This window comes from Acinonyx jubatus, chromosome A1 (assembly GCF_027475565.1).
Source record: "Acinonyx jubatus isolate Ajub_Pintada_27869175 chromosome A1, VMU_Ajub_asm_v1.0, whole genome shotgun sequence".
NCBI classification, from domain to species: Eukaryota; Metazoa; Chordata; class Mammalia; order Carnivora; family Felidae; genus Acinonyx; species Acinonyx jubatus.
The window spans coordinates 5,820,587-5,840,615 of NC_069380.1; the positions used below are offsets into that span (position 1 = coordinate 5,820,587).

The following is a 20,029-nucleotide window of genomic DNA, read 5'->3' on the forward strand; positions in this document are numbered from 1 at the left end:
TTGTTAACAATCATTATGCCAGCAACCGTATTAAATGAAAAGTACATGACCCTTTAAAAAGTTCTGGACCTTGTCAGGGAGGGAACGCTGTAACAGCAGATACAATAACATGAGAAAAATGGGGAAGTAGGGGAAAAGTTTAAGAAGGAGAAAGGGGAGAAAAGGAGAGGAGAATAGGAAGACGGAAGTGCATGAGCTATGTCCATTGAGAACTGAGAAGTGCTTTCAAAAAGACTCCTTGGATAAAGGACTCTTGAAGCTCACCAGAATTTACATGTTTCTGCTCCATTTGGTTTCAGTGCCTTTGCCAGTTTAACCAGGGATTCTTCACAAAGAGCAACAAGGCTCACTGAGCAAGTGCTTTTCACACCTCTGGGCCTCTTATGTTTGCTGTTGTCTCATTGGCCAAATCAACTCACATGACCAAACCCAGAGTCGGTGTGGGTGGGTACACCAAAGTTGTGGATACACCAACTGGGGGACATTTACTGTAACAATCTAACACAACATGCGACTCATGTAGATTTTCTAGAATTTTGTACAAAATATTGACAGCAACTAAATAAAGCATTACTTCTTTTTCAGTTCTTTTGTTTTGTTTTGTTTTGTTTTGTTTTTGACTCATTGCACTGGCTAGGACCTACATATGATGTTGAATCGAAGTGGTAAGAATGTCCATTCTTCTTGACCTTAGGGGAACAGGTTTTGCCATTAGGTATGATGTTAGCTGTAGGTTTTTCAGAGAAGCACTTTTCTTAGTGCTTCGCAGAATGAGTGATAAATTCTCTCAAGTGTCTTTACTGCATTTGCTGAGATGGTTATATGGTTCTTCCTTTTATATCTTTTTTTGTTTGTTTGTTTTAGAGACAGCATGTGCCTGTGCAGAGGTGAGGGGCATAGTGGGGGAGAGAGAGAATCTTAAGCTGGCCCTGCGCTCAGCACAGAGGTCATAACCTGAGCAGAAATCAAGAGTCTGCCACTCAACTGACTGAGCCACCCAGGTGCCCCTTCCTTTTAAATCTTATAAAAAGGTGTATTACGCTGAATATTAAATAGTAAACCAAACTGCATTTCTGAGATAAATCCTAATTTGTCAAAAAGTTTTTTATATTGCTGGATTTGATTTGCTAGAATTTTTTGCATCTGCAATCTTGAGGGATATGCGATTGGAATATTCTATTCTATTTTGTCTGGTTTGATATCTGGGTAATACTGCGTCATAAATCAGTTGGGGTATTTCCTCCTCTCTTTTCTGGAAAAATTTGTCTATATTTGTTTTGTTAATACTTCTGAAGGTTTTTAACTAAGAACTTAAAATTTTTTAATAGATATGGGGCTGTTACGGTTATCTATATCTTCTTGGGTGATATTTAGTAGTTTGTGTCTTTCAAGGAATTTGTCAATTTTATTCAAAATGTAAAATAGGTCATAAATATTCTTCATATTTGCTGATAGTCATTTGTTATCTGTAAGACCTATAGACCCCTCTACCATTCATTCCTAATATTGGTTAATTTCTATCTTCTTTTTATAGTGTGCTTGATCAGTCTGAATAGAGATTTATCAACCTCATTTGTCTTGTTTTAAGAACCAGTTTTTACTGCTTGTTTTTTGTTTTTTTGTTTGTTTGTTTGTTTGTTTGTTTGTTTTGCTTTACACTTATTTTAATCATGCTTTTTTTTTTATGTTTATTTTGCTTTGTTTATTCTGGACTTCTCTGAATCTTCCTTTTCTAGTTTCTTCAGGTTGGAGCTTGATGTTAGACCCTAAATTACTGGTATAAACATTTAAAAAATGTAAGTGTTCTCTAAACACTGCTTTAGCTACATCTCACGTAATTTGAAAATTTTTGTTTTATTTTTTCTGTTCAAAATATCTCCTAAATATTCCTGTGATTTCTTCTGTGACCATGATGTATTTAGAAGTGTGTTCGTTAATTATCAAATATGTGGGTATTTTCCTAGGGAATTACTGTTATTCCTTTATTGTTTATTGTTACTGCTATGTGGTTTAAATCCACTGAGATCAAAAGAACATCTTCTATGTGATTTTAATCCTTTTCAATTTACTAAGACTTGCCTTATCACCCAGCATGTAGTCTATTGATGAATGTTTTATATGCAACTTGAAAAGATTGTGTATTTTGCTGTTGTTGAGTAGAATTTTCTATAAATGTCAAAGGGAAGTTCTTTTACTGAGGTATAGTTGACTCCTGATGCTACATTAGTTATACAACATAGCAGTCAACAACTCTGTACATTATTCTGTGCTCACTTCAAGTGTAACCACCCCTTATCACCACACAGCACTATTATCATATCATTGACTGTATTCACTCTGCTGTACCTTTCATCCCGTGACTTATTTATTCGTAACTGGAAGCCTGTATCTTCCACCCACCTTTATGCATTTTGCCCATCCCCCGGCCCTCTGACAACTACCGGATTATGCTTTGTATTCATGGATCTCTTTTGGCTTTGTTGCTGTTGTTGTTAGTTTGTTCACTTGTTTTGTTTTTAGGTTCCACATGTAAGTGAAGTCATGTGGTATTTGTCTTTCTCTGACTTATTTCACTGAGTATAATACCGGCTAGGTCCATCCTTGTTGTCAACAAATGGCAAGATCACAGTCTTTTTTTTTTTTTTTTTTTTTTTTATGACTGAGTAATATCCTTTTGTGTGTATATACATCATCTTTATCCGTTCATCTTGGGTTGCTTCCACGTCTGGGTATTGTAAATAATGCCGCAACAAACATAGGGGTCCACATATCTTTCAGAATTAGTGTTTTCATTTCTTTGGGTAAATAACTAGTAGTAAAATTACTAGATCCTGTGATATTTTTATTTTTAATTTCTTGGGGACACTCTATACTTTTTTCCACAATGCTTGCACCCATTTAAATTCCTACTAATGGGGATTTCCCTATTGGTTCCCTTTTCTCCACATCCTTGCCAACACTTGTTATTCCCTGTCTTTTTGTTATTAGCCATTCTGATATGTGTGAGGTGATATCTCATTGTGGTTTTGATCTGCGTTTTCCTGATAATCACTAATGTTAAACATCTTTTAATGTTGTCTGTTGGCCATCCGTGTGTCTTCTTTGGAAAAATGTCTACTCAGGTCCTCTGCCCATTTTTTAATCAGATTTTTTTTATGTTGAGTTGTATAAATTCTTTACATATTCTGTATATTAATTCCTTATTGCAATGTCTTGCAAATATCTTCTAGGTTACCTTTTTGTTTTGTTAATGGTTTCCTTTGCTCTACATTTTATTTTGGTAGAGTCACAATAGCTTATTTTTCTTTTGTTCCCCTTGCCTGGAGAGATATATCCTTAAATATGTTGCTAAGGATGATGTCCAAGAAATTACTGCCTATGCTTTCTTTTAGGAACTTTATGGTTTCAGTTCTCACTTTTAGATCTTTAATCCACTTTGAGTTTTTGTGTATGGTGTTAAGAAAGTGGTCTAGTTTCATTCTTTTGCATGTAGCTGTCTTGAAAAGACTGTCTTTCTTCATTCTTGCCTCCTTTGTCGTAGATTAATTGGCCGTTTAAATGTGGATTTATTTCTGGGCTTTCTATCCTGTCCCATTGACCTACGTATCTGTTCACATGCCATACTGTCTTGATTACTATAGCTTTTTAGTATATCTTGAAATCTGGAATTTTTATGCCTCCAGCTTTGCTGTTCTTTCTCAATATTGCTTTGGCTGTTCAAGGTCTCTTGTAGGTCCACACAAATTTTAGGATTGTTTGTTCTAGTTCTGTGAAAAATGCTATTGGTATTGATGGGGACTGCCTTGAATCCATAGATTGCTTTGGGTAGTCTGACATTCTAATGATATGAATTTTTCCAATCTATGAGCATGGTATATCTTTCCATTTCTTCGTGTCATCTTCAGTTTCTTTCATCAGTGACTCAGTTTTCAGAGTATGGTTCTTTCATCTCATTAGCTAACTTTATTCTTAGATATTTTATTCCTTTTGGTACAGTGTAAATGGGATTATTTCCTTAATTTCTCTTTCTGCTACTTTATTATTTGTGTATAAAAACATATTTCTGTAGATTAATTTTGTATCCTACAACTCTACTGAATTCATTCATTCTAAAATTTTTTTTGGTGGCTTCTTTAGAGTTTTTATGTATAGTGTTGTCATCTGTAAATAGTAACAGCTTTTCTTTCCATTTTCAATTTCTTATGCCTTTTGTTTCTTTTTCTTATATGATTATGTGGCTAGGACTTCCAGTACTATGTTGAATAAAAGTGGTTAGAGTGAACATCATCGTCATGTTGCTCGTCTTAGAGGAAAAGGTGTTTTTCACCATTGAATATGACATATCAGGTGTGGGTGTGTCATACGTGGCCTTTGTTATGTTGATGTATGTTCCCTCTAAACACACTTGAGAATTTTTATCATGAATGATGTTGAATTTTCTTAAAATTTTTTTCTGTATCTATTGAGATGGTCATATAATTTTATCCTTCGTTTCGTTAATATGATGTATAACATTGATTGATTTGAAAATATTGAAACATCCTTGCATCCCTGGAATTAATCCCACTCAATCATGCTGAATAACTGTTTTAATGTATTGTTGAACATGGTTTGCTAATGTTTTATTAAATATTTTCATCTATGTTTATCAGGTGTATTGGTTTGTAGAGTTCTTTTTATGCAGTGTCTTTGTTTTTGGTATCCAGGTAATGCTGGCTCATAGAATGCATTTGGGAGCTTTCCTTCCTCTTGTTGGGATGGTTGGAGGAGAAAATTGTTTGGTAGAGTCTTTAAATGTTTGGTAGAGTGAATCCATCTAGTCCTAGACTTACTCGTTAGGAATTTTTGATTACTGATTCATTTTTGTTACTAGTACTGTGTTCAGAATTTCTATTTGTTCTTAATTCAGTTTTGAGAAGTTATATATTTCTAGGAATTTATCCATTTCTTGTAGGTGGCCCAATTTGTTGGCATATAATTTCTCATAGTAGTCTCTTATAATCCTTTATATTTCTGTGGTGTTTATTACTTCTAATTTCTGATTTTATTCATTGGAGTCCTCTTTTTTCTTGATGATTCTGGCTAAAGGTTTATCAAATTTGTTTATTTTTTCAAAGAACTAACTCTTGGTTTCCATGATCTTTTTTATGTATATGTATGTATGTATATATATTTATTCTCTGTTTCACTGATTTTTTTTTCTGTTCTTTATTATTTCTTTCCTTCTACTGACTTTGGACTTTGTTATTTTTCTGGGTCCATGACATGTAAGCTTAGATTGTTCATTAGAGATTTTTCTTATTTCTTGAGGTAGGTGTGTATGGTTAGAAATTTCCCTCTTTAGAACTTCTTTGCTGCATCCCAAAGATTTTGGACTATTGTGTTTTCATTTTCATTTGCTCCGTGTATTTTTTAAAAATGTTTTAATGTTTATTCACTTTTGAGAGAGACAGAGCACAAGCAGGGGAGGGGCAGAGAGAGAGGGAGACACAGAATATGAAGCAGACTCCAGACTCCGAGCTGTCAGCACAGAGCCCAGTTGGGGCTCGAAATCACAAACTGCGAGATCATGACCTGAGCCAAAGTTGGATGCTTAAAGAACTGAGCCACCCCGGGCATCCCATGCCTCCATGTATTTTTTAATTTTCCATTTGATTTCTTTCTTGACCTATTGGTTATTTAGTAGCATGTTGTTTAAAATCTATGGTTTGTGCTTTTTCCAAAGAGTTTTTTTCTTATAATTGATTTCTAGTGTCATACTATTATGGTTGGAAAAGATATTTGATATGATTTTAATCTTACTAAAATATTGAGACTTGTTTTGTGGTTTAATATATGATCTACCTAGGAAAATGTTCCATGTGCACTTGAAAAGAATGTGTATTCTGTTGTTTTTGGATGGAATGTTCTGTATGTATCTGTTGAGTCTATCTAGTCAAATGTGTCATTAAAGACCCTGTTTCTTATTGATTTTCTGCCTGTATGATCTATCTATCGATCGATCGATAGTGTCTATCGATCGATCGATCTATCTATTGATAGATAAATGTGGTGTTAAAGTACCTACTATTATTGTGTTGCTGTTAGTTTCTCACTTTATGTATGTTAATATTTGCTTTATGTATTTAGGTGCTCCAATGTTGGGTGCACAGATATTTATAATTGTTATATCTTCTTCTTGGATTGATTCCTTTATCATTATGCAATGCCTCTCTCTGTCTATTGTTACAGTCTTTATTTTAAAGTTTATTTAATCTGGGGCACCTGGGTGGCTCAGTCGGTTGAGCATCTGACTTCGGCTCAGGTCATGATCTCACGGTTCGTGGGTTCGGGCCCCACGTCAGGCTCTGTGCTGACAGCTCAGAGCCTGGAGCCTGCTTCAGATTCTGTGACTCCCTCTCTCTCTGCCCCTCCCCTGCTCACGCTCTGTCACTCTCTCTCTTTCAAAAATAAATAAACATTTAAAAAAAAGACTTTGAAGTTCATTTAATCTAATATAAGTATTATGGCTTTTTTCCTCCCATACCATTTGCATGGTATGTTTTTCCATCTCTTCACTTTCAGTCTGTATGTGTTTAAGTCTGAACTTTCTTACAGGCAGCATATAGATGGGTCTTTTGTTTTGTTTTTATCAATTCCATTGTCTGTCTGTTTATTTATTTATTTTGACTATGAAATTTATTGTCAAATTGGTTTCCATATAAAACCTAGTACTCATCCCAATAGGTGCCCCCCTCAATGCCCATCACCCACTTTCCCCTCCCTCCTACCCCCCATCAACCCTCAGTGTATTCTCAGTTTTTAAGAGTCTCTTATGCTTTGGCTCCCTCCCTCTCTTTTTTTTCCCCCATCCCCTTCCCCATGGTCTTCTGTTAAGTTTCTCAGGATCCACATAAGAGTGAAAACATATGGTATCTTTCTCTGTATGACTTATTTCACTTAGCATAACAATCTCCAGTTCCATCCACGTTGCTACAAAAGGCCATATTTCATTCTTTCTCATTGCCGCGTAGTATTCCATTGTGTTGTATCTAAACCACAATTTCTTTATCCATTCATCAGTTGATGGACATTTAGGCTCTTTCCATAATCTGACTATTGTTGAAAGTGCTGCTATAAACATTGGGGTACAAGTGCTCCTATACATCAGCACTCCTGTATCCCTTGGGTAAATTCCTAGCAGTGCTATTTCTGGGTCATAGGGTAAACTTATTTTTAAAGAATTTTTTTTCAATGTTTATTTATTTTTGGGACAGAGAGAGACAGAGCATGAACGGGGGAGGGGTAGAGAGAGAGGGAGACACAGAATCGGAAACAGGCTCCAGGCTCTGAGCCATCAGCCCAGACGCGGGGCTCGAACTCACGGACCGCGAGATCGTGACCTGGCTGAAGTCGGACGCTTAACCGACTGCGCCACCCAGGCTCCCCAAACCTATTTTTAATTTTTTGAGGAACCTCCACACTGTCTTCCAGAGTGGCTGCACCAGTTTGCATTCCCACCAACCGTGCAAGAGGGTTCCCGTTTCTCCACATCCTCGCCAGCATCTATAGTCTCCTGATTTGTTCATTTCAGCCACTCTGACTGGTGTGAGGTGATATCTCACTGTGGTTTTGATTTGTATTTCCCTGATGAGGAGTGATGTTGAGCATCTTTTCATGTGCCTGTTGGCCATCTGGATGTCTTCTTTAAAGAAGTGTCCATTCATGTCTTCTGCCCATTTCTTCACTGGATTATTTGTTTTTCAGGTGAGGAGTTTGGTGAGTTCTTTAGATTTTGGATACTAGCCCTTTGTCTGATATGTCATTTGCAAATATCTTTTCCCATTCTATCTGTTGCCTTTTAGTTTTGTTGATTGTTTCCTTTGCAGTGCAGAAGCTTTTTATCTTCATGTGGTCCCAGTAGTTCATTTTTGCTTTTAATTCCCTTGCCTTTGGAGATGTGTCGAGTAAGAAATTGCTGCGGCTGAGGTCAGAGAGGTTTTTTTTCCTGCTTTCTCCTCTAGGGATTTGATGGTTTCCTGTCTCACATTCAGGTCCTTCATCCATTTTGAGTTTATTTTTGTGAATGGTGTAAGAAAGTGGTCTAGTTTCATCCTTCTGCATGTCACTGTCCAGTTCTCCCAGCACCATTTGTTAGAGTCTTTTTTCCATTGGATATTTGTTCCTGCTCTGTCAAAGATTAGTTGGCCATACTTTTGTGGGTCCAGTTCTGGAATCTCTATTCCATTGGTCTATGTGTCTGTTGTTGTGCCAATACCGTGCTGTCTTGATGATTACAGCTTTGTAGTAGAGGCTAAAGTCTGGGATTGTGATGCCTCCTGCTTTGGTCTTCTTCTTCTTCAATATTACTTTGGCTATTCGGGGTCTTTTGTGGTTCCATACAAATTTTAGGATTGCTTGTTTCAGCTTCGAGAAGAATGCTGGTGCAATATTGATTGGGATTGCATTGAATGTGTAGATTGCTTTGGGTATTATTGACATTTTAACAATATTTATTCTTCCAATCCATGAGCATGGAATGTTTTTCCATTTCTTTGTATCTTCTTCAATTTCCCTCATAAGCTTTGTATAGTTTTCAGCATACAGATCTTTTAAATCTTTGGTTAGGTTTATTCCTAGGTATTTCATGATTCTTGGTGCAATTGTGAATGGGATCAGTTTCTTTATTTGTCTTTCTGTTGCTTCATTATTAGTGTATAAGAATGCAACTGATTTATGTATATTGATTTTGTATCCTGCAACTTTGCTGAATTCATGTATCAATTCTAGCAGACTTTTGGTGGAGTCTATTGGATTTTCCATGTATAATATCATGTCATCTGCAAAAAGTGAAAGCTTGACTTCCTCTTTGCCAATTTTGATGCCTTTGATTTCCTTTTGTTGTCTGATTGCTGATGCTAGAACTTCCAACACTATGTTAAACAACAGCGGTGAGAGTGGACATCCCTGTCGTGTTCCTGATCTCAGGGGGAAAGCCCTCAGATTTTCCCCATTGAGGATGATATCAGCTGTGGGCTTTTCATAAATGGCTTTTATGATGTTTAAGTATGTTCCTTCTATCCCGACTTTCTCGAGGGCTTTTATTAAGAAAGGATGCTGCATTTTGTCAAATGCTTTTTCTGCATCAATAGACAGGATCATATGGTTCTTTTCATTTCTTTTATTAACGTGATGTATCACATGGATAGATTTGCGAATGTTGAACCAGCCCTGCAGCCTGGGAATGAATCCCACTTGATCATGGTGAATAATTCTTTTTATATGCTGTTGAATTCGATTTGCTAGTATCTTTGAGAATTTTTGCATCCATATTCATCAGGGATACTGGCCTGTAGTTCTCTTTTTTTGCTGGGTGTGTGTCTGGTTTGGGAATCAAAGTAATGCTGGCTTCATAGAATGAGTCTGGAAGTTTTCCTTCCCTTTCTATTTTTTGGAATAGCTTGAGAAGGATAGGTATTATCTCTGCTTTAAATGTCTGGTAGAATTCCCCAAGGAAGCCATCTGGTCCTGGACTCCTATTTCTTGGGAGATTTTTGACAACTGATTGAATTTCTTTGCTGGTTATGGGTCTGTTCAAGTTTTCTATTTCCTCCTGTTTGAGTTTTGGAAGTGTGTGGGTGTTTAGGAATTTGTCCATTTCTTCCAGGTTGTCCAATTTGTTGGCATATAATTTTTCATAGTATTCCCTGATAATTGCTTGTATTTCGGAGGGATTGGTTGTAATAATTCCATTTTCATTCATGATTTTATCTATTTGGGTCATCTCCCTTTTCTTTTTGAGAAGCCTGGCTAGAGGTTTATCAATTTTGTTTATTTTTTCAAAAAACCAACTCTTGGTTTCATTGATCTTCTCTACAGTTTTTTTAGATTCTATATTGTTTATTTCTGCTCTGATCTTTATTATTTCTCTTCTTCTGCTGGGTTTGGGGTGTCTTTGCTGTTCTGCTTCTATTTCCTTTAGATGTGCTGTTAGATTTTGTATTTGGGATTTCTCTTGTTTCTTGAGATAGGCCTGGATTGCAATGTATTTTCCTCTCTGGACTGCTTTCACTGCATCCCAAAGCATTTGGATTGTTGTATTTTCATTTTCATTTGTTTCCATATATTTTTTAATTTCTTCTCTAATTGCGTGGTTGACCCATTCATACTTTAGTAGGGTATTCTTTAACCTCCATGCTTTTGAAGGTTTTCCAAGACTTTTTCCTGTGGTTGATTTCAAGTTTCATAGCATTGTGGTCTGAAAGTATGCATGGTATGATCTCAATTCTTGTATACTTATGAAGGGCTGTTTTGTGACCCAGTATGTGATCTATCTTGGAGAATGTTCTGTGTGTACTCGAAGAAAGTGTATTCTGTTGCTTTGGGATGCAGAGTTCTAAATATATCTGTCAAGTCCATCTGATCCAGTGTATCATTTAGGGCCCTTGTTTCTTTATTGGTCCTGTGTCTAGATGATCTATCCATTGTTGTAAGTGGAGTATTAAAATCCCCTGCAGTTACCATATTCTTATCAACAAGGTTGCTTATGTTTGTGATTAATTGTTTTATATATTTGGGGGCTCCCGTATTCGGCGCATAGATATTTATAATTGTTAGCTCTTCCTGATGGATAGACCCTGTAATTATTATATAATGCCCTTCTTCATCTCTTGTTACAGCCTTTAATTTAAAGTCTAGTTTGTCTGATACAAGTATGGCTACTCCAGCTTTCTTTTGACTTCCAATAGCATGATAGATAGTTCTCCATCCCCTCACTTTCAATCTGAAGGTGTCCTCAGTTCTAAAATGAGTCCCTTGTGGACAGCAGATAGATGGGTCTTATTTTTTTTATCCATTCTGATATCCTATGTCTTTTGGTTGGAGCATTTAGTCTGTTTACATTCGGTGTTGTTATTGAAAGATATGGGTTTAGAGTCATTGTGATGTCTATAGGTTTCATGCTTGTAGTGATGTCTCTGGTACTTTGTGGTCCTTGCAACATTTACTCACAGAATCCCCTTAGGATCTCTTGTAGGGCTGTTTAGTGGTGATGAATTCCTTCAGTTTTTGTTTGGGAAGACCTTTATCTCTCCTTCTATTCTGAATGACAGACTTGCTGGATAAAGGATTCTCAGCTGCATATTTTTTCTGTTGATTTCCTGCCATTGAAGATTTCCTGCCATTCTTTTCTGGCCTGCCAAGTTTCAGTAGATAGGTCTGTCACTAGTCTTATCAGTCTCTCTTTGTATGTTAGAGCATGTTTATCCCTAGCTGCTTTCAGAATTTTCTCCTTTTCCTTGTATTTTTCCAGTTTCGCTATGTCATGCAGAAGATCGATTCAAGTTACGTCTGAAGGGAGTTCTCTGTGCCTCTTGGATTTCAATGCCTTTTTCCTTCCCCAGATCAGGGAAATTCTCAGCTATGGTTTGTTCAAGTACACTTTCAGCCCCTTTCTCTCTCTCTTACTCTTCTGGAATTCCTATTATACAGATATTATTCCATTTGATTGCATCATTTAGGTCTCTAATCCTCCCCTCATACTCATGGATTTTTTTTATCTCTCTTTTTCTCAGCTTCCTCTTTTTGCATAATTTTATCTTCTAATTCACCTATTCTCTCCTCTGCCCGCCTCCATTTTATTTTGCACCTCATTTATAGCATGTTTTAGCTCCTCATGACTATTTCTTAGTCCCTTGATCTCTGTAGCAATAGACTCTCTGGTGTCCTCTATGCTTTTTTCAAGTCCAGCAATTAATTTTACAACTATTATTCTAAATTCCTGTTATGTTATATTGCTTAAATAGTTTTTGATCAATTTGTTAGCTGTCGCTACTTCCTGGAGTTTCTTTTGAGGAGAATTCTTCCCTTTCGTCATTTTGGATGGTCCCTGGGGTGGCGTGGAAGTGCAGGGCTCTTCCCCTGTACTGTTTGGAGTAACTTGCGTTGGTGGGCGGGGCCACAGTCACACCTGATGTCTGCCCCCAGCCCACCACTGGGGCCACAGTCAGACTGGTGTGTGCCTTCTCTTCCCCTCACCCAGGGGCAGGACTCACTGTGGAGTGGTGTGGCCCCTGCCTGGGCTGCTTGCACGCTGCCAGGCTTGTGGTGCCGCTTCGATGGGATCTGGCCAAGGGCATATTAGCCAGGGTGGATCCTCAAGGTGCACAGGGGCGGGAGGGGCAGGCTCAGCTCGCTTTGCCGTGGGTGGTCCCCTGTGGGAGGGGCCCTGCAGCACCGGGAGGGAGGGAGGCAGGCCCGTGGGAGGGATGGATCCACAGAAGCACAGCATTGGGAGTTCGCTCAGCGCAAGCAAGTTCGGTGTCGGGAACTGATTCCCTTTGGGATTCCGGCTGGGGGATGGTCGAGGGAGATGGCGCTTCCCAGCGCCTTTGTTCCCCACCGAGCTGAGCTCTGTCATCCGGGGCTCAACAACTCTCCCTCCCGGTGTCCTCTCACCCTCCCCACTCTCCCAGAGCAGAGCTGTTCACTTTGACCATTCTGGATGTTAAGTCCCGCTGGCTGTCAGAACACGCTCCGTCCGGCCCCTCCGCTTTTGCCAGCCAGACTCGGGGGCTCTGCCTTGCCGGGTGGTCTGGCCGCCCCTCCCCCACCCCGGCTCCCTCCCGCCAGTCCGTGGAGCGCACACCGCCTCTCCACCTTTCCTACCCTCTTCCGTGGGCCTCTGGTCTACGCTTGGCTCCGGAGAGTCCGTTCTGCTAGTCTTCCGGCGGTTTTCTGGGTTATCCAGGCAGATGTGGGTGGAATCTAAGCAATCAGGACGAGGTGAGCCCAGTGGCCTCCTATGCCGCCAACTTCCCTTGAATCTCCCCGTGTCTGTTTTTAGATTTTACTTAAATCCAGGGGTGCCCTGGTGGCTCAGTCGGTTAAGTGTTCAACTTTGGCTCAGGTCATGATCTCACGTTCGTGGGTTCAAGCCCCACACTGGGTTCTGTGCTGACAGCACAGAGCCTGGAGCCTGCTTTGGATTCTGTGTCTCCCTCTCTTTTTGCTCCTCCCTTATTCATGCTCTGTCTCTCTCTCTCAAAAATAAATAAAAGTTAAAAAAAATTAAATTTTGTTTAAGTCCAAGTTAGTGAACATTATTATAATGGTTTCAGGGTAGAATTTAGTGATTCATCACTTACATCTAACACCCAGTGCTCATCCCAACAAGTGCCCTCCTTAATGCCCCTCACTCATTTAGCCCATCTCCTCACCCAACAGCACTCCAGCGGCCCTCAGGTTGTTCTCTGTATTTAAGAGTCTCATGGTTTGTCTCCCTCTCTGTTTTTAATCTTATTTTTCCTTCCGTTTCCCTATGTTCGTCTGTTTTGTTCCTTAAATTCCACATAGGAGTGAAATCATGTGGTATTTATCTTTTCTTATGGGGCACTTAGACCATTTACATTTAAAGTAATTATTGATAGGTATGTACATATTGCCATTTTGCTCACTGTTTTCTGATTTTTTTTTTTGTAGTTCTCTGTTCCTTTCTACTTCCCTTGTTCTGTTTTCTTGTGATTGATGACTTTGTTTAGCATTATATTTGATTTTTTTTTCTCTTTATTTTGTGTGTATGTATTATAGGTTTTTGGTTTGTGGTTACCATGAGGTTTGTATATAACTTCCCTAAGTATATAGGAATCTGTATTAAATGATGGTTACTTACACTTGAACACATTGTAAAGGAATTTCGTTTTTTCTTCCCCCTCCACATTTGATGTGTATGTTATATTTTGCATCTTTTTGTGAGTCCTCTTTTTAGATATAATTAGTTTTATTTCTTTGGTCTTTAACCTCAATACAAGATTTACAAGCGATTGTTCTACTACCTTTACTGAGTGTTTGCTTTTACCTGTGAAATATTTTCTTTTATAATCTTCTTCTAATTATGGCGTTTTCTTTTCCACTCGATTGTAGGTTTTTTCCTTTCAGCGCTTTGAGTTTCTCATGTCACTTTGTGTTACATGCAATTTCTCCTGAAAAATCAGCTGTTAGACTTATGGAATTTCCCTTGTACAAACTAGTTGCTCTCCTCTTACTGCTTTTAAAACTCTGTGTCTTCGGGCACATGGGTGGTTCAGACGGTTAAGTATCTGACTTTGGCTCAGGTCATGATCTCACGGTTTGTGAGTTTGAGCCCCACGTCCGGCTGTGTGCTGACAGCTCAGAGCCTAGATTCTGCCTCAGATTCTGTGTCTCCCTCTCCGCCTCTCCCCTGCTTGCACTCTGTCTCTCTTTCTCAAAAATAAACACACATTAAAAAATTAAAAAAAAGCTCTATGTCTTTAATCTTCGACATTTTAATTATTAGTGTCATGTCGTAGACCTCCCTGGTTTCACTGGAACTCTGTCTGCTTCCTGAACCTAGATGTCTAGTTCCTTTCCCAAGTCAGGGGATTTTTTGCCTCTTATTTCTTCCCATAAGTTTTCTGCCCTTTTCTCTCTTCTCCTTCTGGGACCCCTATAATGTGAATGCTTTTTCACTTGATATTGTCCAAGAGATCCCTGAACCTATCCTCATTTTTAGAAACTCTTTTGTCTTTTTGCTGTTCGGGGTGCTTTCCATTACCCTGCCTTCCAGGTCACTGGTCTGTTATTCTGTCCCTCCAATCTGTTGTTGATTCCCTCTGGTGTATTTTTCAGTTATTGTATTCTTTCAGTTACTGTATTATGAAGAACCTGATTGGTTCTTTTTTATGTTTTCTATCTCTTGATGTTCTCACGGAGTTCAACCGCTCTTCTCTCCAATCTGGTGGGCATGTATTTGAGCATAACTTTGAACCTTTTTTTTTAAATTCTGAGAGAGAGAGACGGACTGTGAGTGGGGAGGAGCAGGGAGAGAGAGAGAGTTCCAAGCAGACTCTGCGCTGTCAGCACAGAGCTCATTGTGGGGCTTGAACTCCCAAACCATGAGATCATGACCTGAGCTGAAATCAAGAGTCAGATGCTTAACTGAGCCACCCAGGTGCCTCTACTTTGAATCCTTTATTGGTTATCTCCCTTTCGTTTAGTTCTTTCTCTGAGGTTTTTGTCTTGTTATTTCATTTGGAGCGTATTCCTCTGCTTCTGTATTTTACTTGACTTTCTGTGTGTGTCTTTGTCAATTAGGTAGAATAGCTATTTCTCCTAAACCTGAAGGGATGGTCTTGTGTCTGGCTGTCCCCCGTGTAGATTGTGTGTGCCTGGTGACTTTGGCTGGCAGGAGCCGTGGCTGGCGCGGGATGGAGTCCCGCATGACTCCACACTGGGGCTGCCCTGATCAAATAGATGAAGCTGAAATGGGATCGGGCTGGAGTGATCCTGGGCTCTTGGCACAGAGGGTGTCCTGGCAGGACGGCTGAAGCTGAGGTGAGTGCAAGGCAGGACCTGAGGCTTTCTGCACTGAGGGTACCATGGCAAGACAGCGAAAGCTGACGTGGGCTTGGGCTGGGGCAGTCCCAGGACTCTTCACGCGGACGGAGGGGCCCCTGGCAGGATGACTGAGGCTGTAGTGTGTGCAGGCCTGGGGCCCAGGGCTCTCCACACAGAAGGAACCCTGGCGGGACAGCTGCAGGTGAGGTGAGTGCAATCTGGGTGTCTCAAAGCGCTCACTGGAAGGGGTGCCCCGTAGGGTGGCTGGCGCTGAGGTGGGCGTGGGCAAGAGGATCCCAGGGCTCTCTGCAGAGTGGACACCGTGGCAGGGCCGCTGGAGCTGAGGCACGATGCAGGCCAGAGGGGCCTACGGACACTGCGCAGGGGGTGCCCGCGAAGTCCTGTGGGCCTCGTGTGTCTCATGGTGCTTGGTGCCTCTGTCACCTTGGTGGGGTGACTGGTGCCAGTGTAGACTGATGTCCCAGGGCTCATGGAGGCGGTCGGCTGGCTTGGGCACCAGACCCTGCTCATTCAGGAGAGGTTAAGCCACTGAAGGCAAGAGTCCATTTACTTAACTTGCCATTTAATTCTATCAAGATCTGCTTCATTTCTCCTTAGTTTCTAATAAGCTGTGTTATTAGATTGTTACATAGTTCGGATTCTTAGGATTTCTAATTATTGGGATAATTACAGTGTAATTATAAATGTGGTTCAGTTGAAATCTACCATGGTCCTGTTTCCTTCTGTTTGGTGCAGTCTTCCGTTTTTTACCTTATATCCTGACTTCTTTTGAAGTAACTGAATATTAAGATTTTATTATATCTCCATTATTGGTTCATTAGCCATAACTTTTGGGGGTTTTAGTTCTTTAAAATTTACAGTATGCATATGCAGTGTATCACAAAATTCAAATAATACACTCCCAAATCCCTCCTCACATTCTTTGTGCTATCTTTATCATATGTTTTAATTCTAAATTAATGACAGTTCCCAGAATACATTATTAATTTTGTTTTAAACAGTTATCTGGCATCATGATTGAAAATGAGGGGAAGAGGGAAAGTGTCTTATAAATTCCCACATAATTAACATTTCTGTTCCTCTTTGGACAGATCCAGACTTCATCCTGATGTACTGTTCCTTTTGTTTGAAGAGCTTTCTTTCACATTTCAGGTATTACAGGTCTTCTGGTGATGAGTTTTCTATTTTCTTGGTTCATTTTCAAAAGACATTTTTACCGCATATAGAATTTGGGGTTAATGGATTTGTTTTCTTTCTTTCAGATCTTTAAAGGTATTCCATTGTCTTCTGCCCTGCATGGTTTTCAACGAGAAATCTGCTTTTATTCGCACGTTTGTGTTCTGTACACAGTATTGGTTTATGTGGTTGATTTAAAGATTATTGTCTTGGCCACTGATTTTCAGCAATTTGGTTATAAAGAACATTTGTGTGTTTTTCTTTAGGTTTCTTCTTCTTGGAATTTGTTGAGGTTCTTAGATTTGTGAGCTTTCATCAGATTTGACATTTTCGATCATTGTTACTTCAAATATTGCTTTCTTTTTTGGTGACAGCCTCCCACTTTATAGTGGTTCTTTCCCTAGCTGCGGGTAGACTTTTCTCATGCAGACACAGAGCAGAAGCAATAGTTCACAGGGGCCAGCTACGGATCTCCGGAGTCACGCTGTCTCTCTCTCTCAGTATAGTTCCCTCTGACATTCTAGCTGCCTTGGTCCTGCAACTCCAACCTCTGTGTCTTCAACTCGCGTAGACACCTGGGCTTTCTTTTGGGTCCATCTTCCTGCATTGTGGCCTGGAAGAGGCCTTCTCTCAAGCATCACAGTCATGAGCAGCCTGTTGTTTAATGTTTGAAATCATTATTTTATATATTTTGTCTGATAGGTTATTTCTGGCAGGAGGTTTCCTATAGCAGTTAGTCATGCGCGGAAGAAGCAGAAATAACATATGACCTCCAGAAATAGTATGACAACCGATTTAAATTTAGCTCTCTCTTATTGCCAGTAACTATGTAAAATGTCTAGGCCTCCTCTTTTTTCCCATCTGCAAAATATATTCATGATAAGATTTAGTAAGTCAATGGCTATTAATAAGTCATCATATATTGTCCTAAAATGTCTATAATTTTAAGTTTCCCACCGTAGCCCTCATTTTAGTGTTTATAAAAAAAAAAGGTTCTGTGCTTTTGTTCATTAAAGAAAAAAATAAGACTCTATTGACTAATATCTGTGGCCATGCATTCATATGAATGTTCTTCTTTTTTTTTAATAATTTTAAAAAATGTTTGGTTTTTTTGTTTGAATGTTTGTTTTGAGAGAAGGAGAGCGAGAATCCCAAGCAAGCTCCTTGCTGTCCGCACAGAGCCCAATGTGGGGCTTGATCTCATGACTGTGAGATTATGACCTGAGACAAAATCAGGAGTCAGACACTTGACCAACTGAGCCCACCAGACACCCCCATAGTGAATTTTCTGACAGAGAGGAGAGACTGTGCCACTCCCTACCGCAGTATGTAACAACACTTCAAAAACAATAAAGAAACACATCGAGTGTTGTCGTCTGTGACCAACAGCCTGGTAGAGCGACTATGTGTATGACCTCAGGTTCATCGGTGTAGTGCACTAGCCAGAAGCGCCTGGAGTTGACTTGTAACTGTTCCTAGCACTAGACATCTTAGTATTATTGGATACTTAATGACTTCTGGCCCGGGACTTGTGTCTGTGCTGTTTCAGAGTTTAAGCTCCTAGAAGACAGAATTTTAGGGATTAAGGCACACAGCATCCAGATGGTAACATGACTATGACAGTGCAGTACAAAAGAAATGTCATGATACGCTCACCGGGAGCGTATTTTTTACGCTAGGTTTCCCTAACTGCTAATCCTTAAAGTGGAATTAATAATACAAGAAAAATAAACCAAAAATTTTAAGATGAACTTAACCATATTGTTTATTCCCAGTGTTTGAATTTAAAATGAGTTAAGTAATGGTATGGGATTGTTTAGTTGTAGAAAATTCCATTTATTTATTACATTTATTCTTAACGTAGGACTCGATATCAAATTCATCATTTCATACAAACACAGGATGATATATTTACAAAAGGACAAATTTTCTTCCAGGTTTAAAAGGCCATGGAGTTACACTATGAACACACACCCACATATACAAAGATAGATAAATATTAATTATATGTATTAAATGGAATTGGTTGAGGTAGAGTTCAATAATAATTACTTGCCTTAAAAGCCTGAAAACATTGTGCAAGCATTCAGTAAGGAGATTTTGGATGTATTATCAAAATACATTGGTACAAATTTAATGCAGTTGCTATAGAATGATCTGCTATGATTGAAACCATGTGTGGAGAGCTTGGGCTTCTGCGGGATGTGTCGCAGCAACAAAGGCTCTAAAGATGTATTTGTGCTGCCCGCTATGTATACAGATGATTGACTTAGATACACTTCCCAGACGTAAACAGTAAAGGAATGTCACTGAAGTTTCGCATGCTATCAGATAGAGACAGGGAATGCTTACCACATTGTACAAGCCGATGCACCAGCGTTCAAATATAATCTGCCCAGAAAATCCATTAACAAAGGCGAACCAAAGCTGAAAGAGAAGAAAGTTCATGAAGTTTTGTATCAATACTGACCTAAATGTTTCCATTCACTGAAGTACTTAAAATACTATGCTTTATCATTCTTATTTTCCCATGTCATCAAATGGAATTTTGCCAGAATGTAAATAAAATCAAGCTTGAGTGTTTGAGCTTAACAGAAAGGCAGTTCATTTATTTTAGAATTTTTATTTCATTCTTTATTTTTTGACAGAAAGAATAACAATTTCAATGAAATGCTTAGATCTGATTGTCCAATAATGCATTGTTTCAGTGAAAAGATCTCTGCCCCTCTGTGTTTACTGCAGCATTATTTACAATGGCAAAAATGTGGAAGCAGCCCAACTATTCGCCAGTAGATGAATGGATAAAGGAGAGGTGGTATATATACAATGGAATATCACCCAACCATGAAATAGTGTGAGATCCCACCATTTGCAATAACATGGATGGACCTGGATTGTATAATGCTAAGTGAAATAAGTCAGAGAAAGACAAATACTATATGATTTCACCCCTGTGTGGAATTTAAGAAACAAAAGCAACCAACCAACCAACAAAAAAACCCAGACCCTCAAATATAGACAACAGACTGGGACTTGCCAGAGGGAAGGTGAATGAGAGGATGGGTGAAATAGGTGAAGGCGATTAAGACTATACTTCTCGTGATGAGCACTGAGTAACGGACGGAATTGTTGAGCCACAATGTTGTACATCTCAAACTAATATAACAATGTATAGTATTTATACTCGAATAGAAAAATTTAAGGCAAAGGACTGGGAATAACTAAGACAATTTAAAAAATATATAGTGAAAAGACTCACTCTACCTGATGTTAAGGCTCATGGTATTGCTACAGAATTCGAGACAGTGTGATGTTGGCAGAGGAACAGACACAGAAATCAAGGAGTTAGAGTAGAGAACCCAGAAACACATAGTATGTATCTACATGAGTATGTCCAACTTACTTTAATTGTGGTAAGAACCATAACCAATTTTAAGTGTACAGTGCAGTAACGTTAAGTATATTCACATTGTTGTGCAACCAATCTCCAGAACTTTTT

At 39.1% G+C, this 20,029-nt stretch overlaps 1 protein-coding gene across 9 annotated transcripts in view; it reads right to left on the reverse strand.

Moving 5' to 3' along the window:
- The window catches only part of LOC106985516 (phospholipid-transporting ATPase IB-like), a 213,921-nt gene that overhangs the window by 67,709 nt on the left and 126,183 nt on the right, over positions 1-20,029 (reverse strand). For all 9 annotated transcript variants that reach the window (XM_027064576.2, XM_053209405.1, XM_027064577.2 and 6 more), the window contains one exon: positions 18,883-18,957. In XM_027064576.2, coding sequence (XP_026920377.1) covers positions 18,883-18,957 — 75 coding nt within the window. The remainder of the gene's footprint in view (positions 1-18,882; positions 18,958-20,029) is intronic.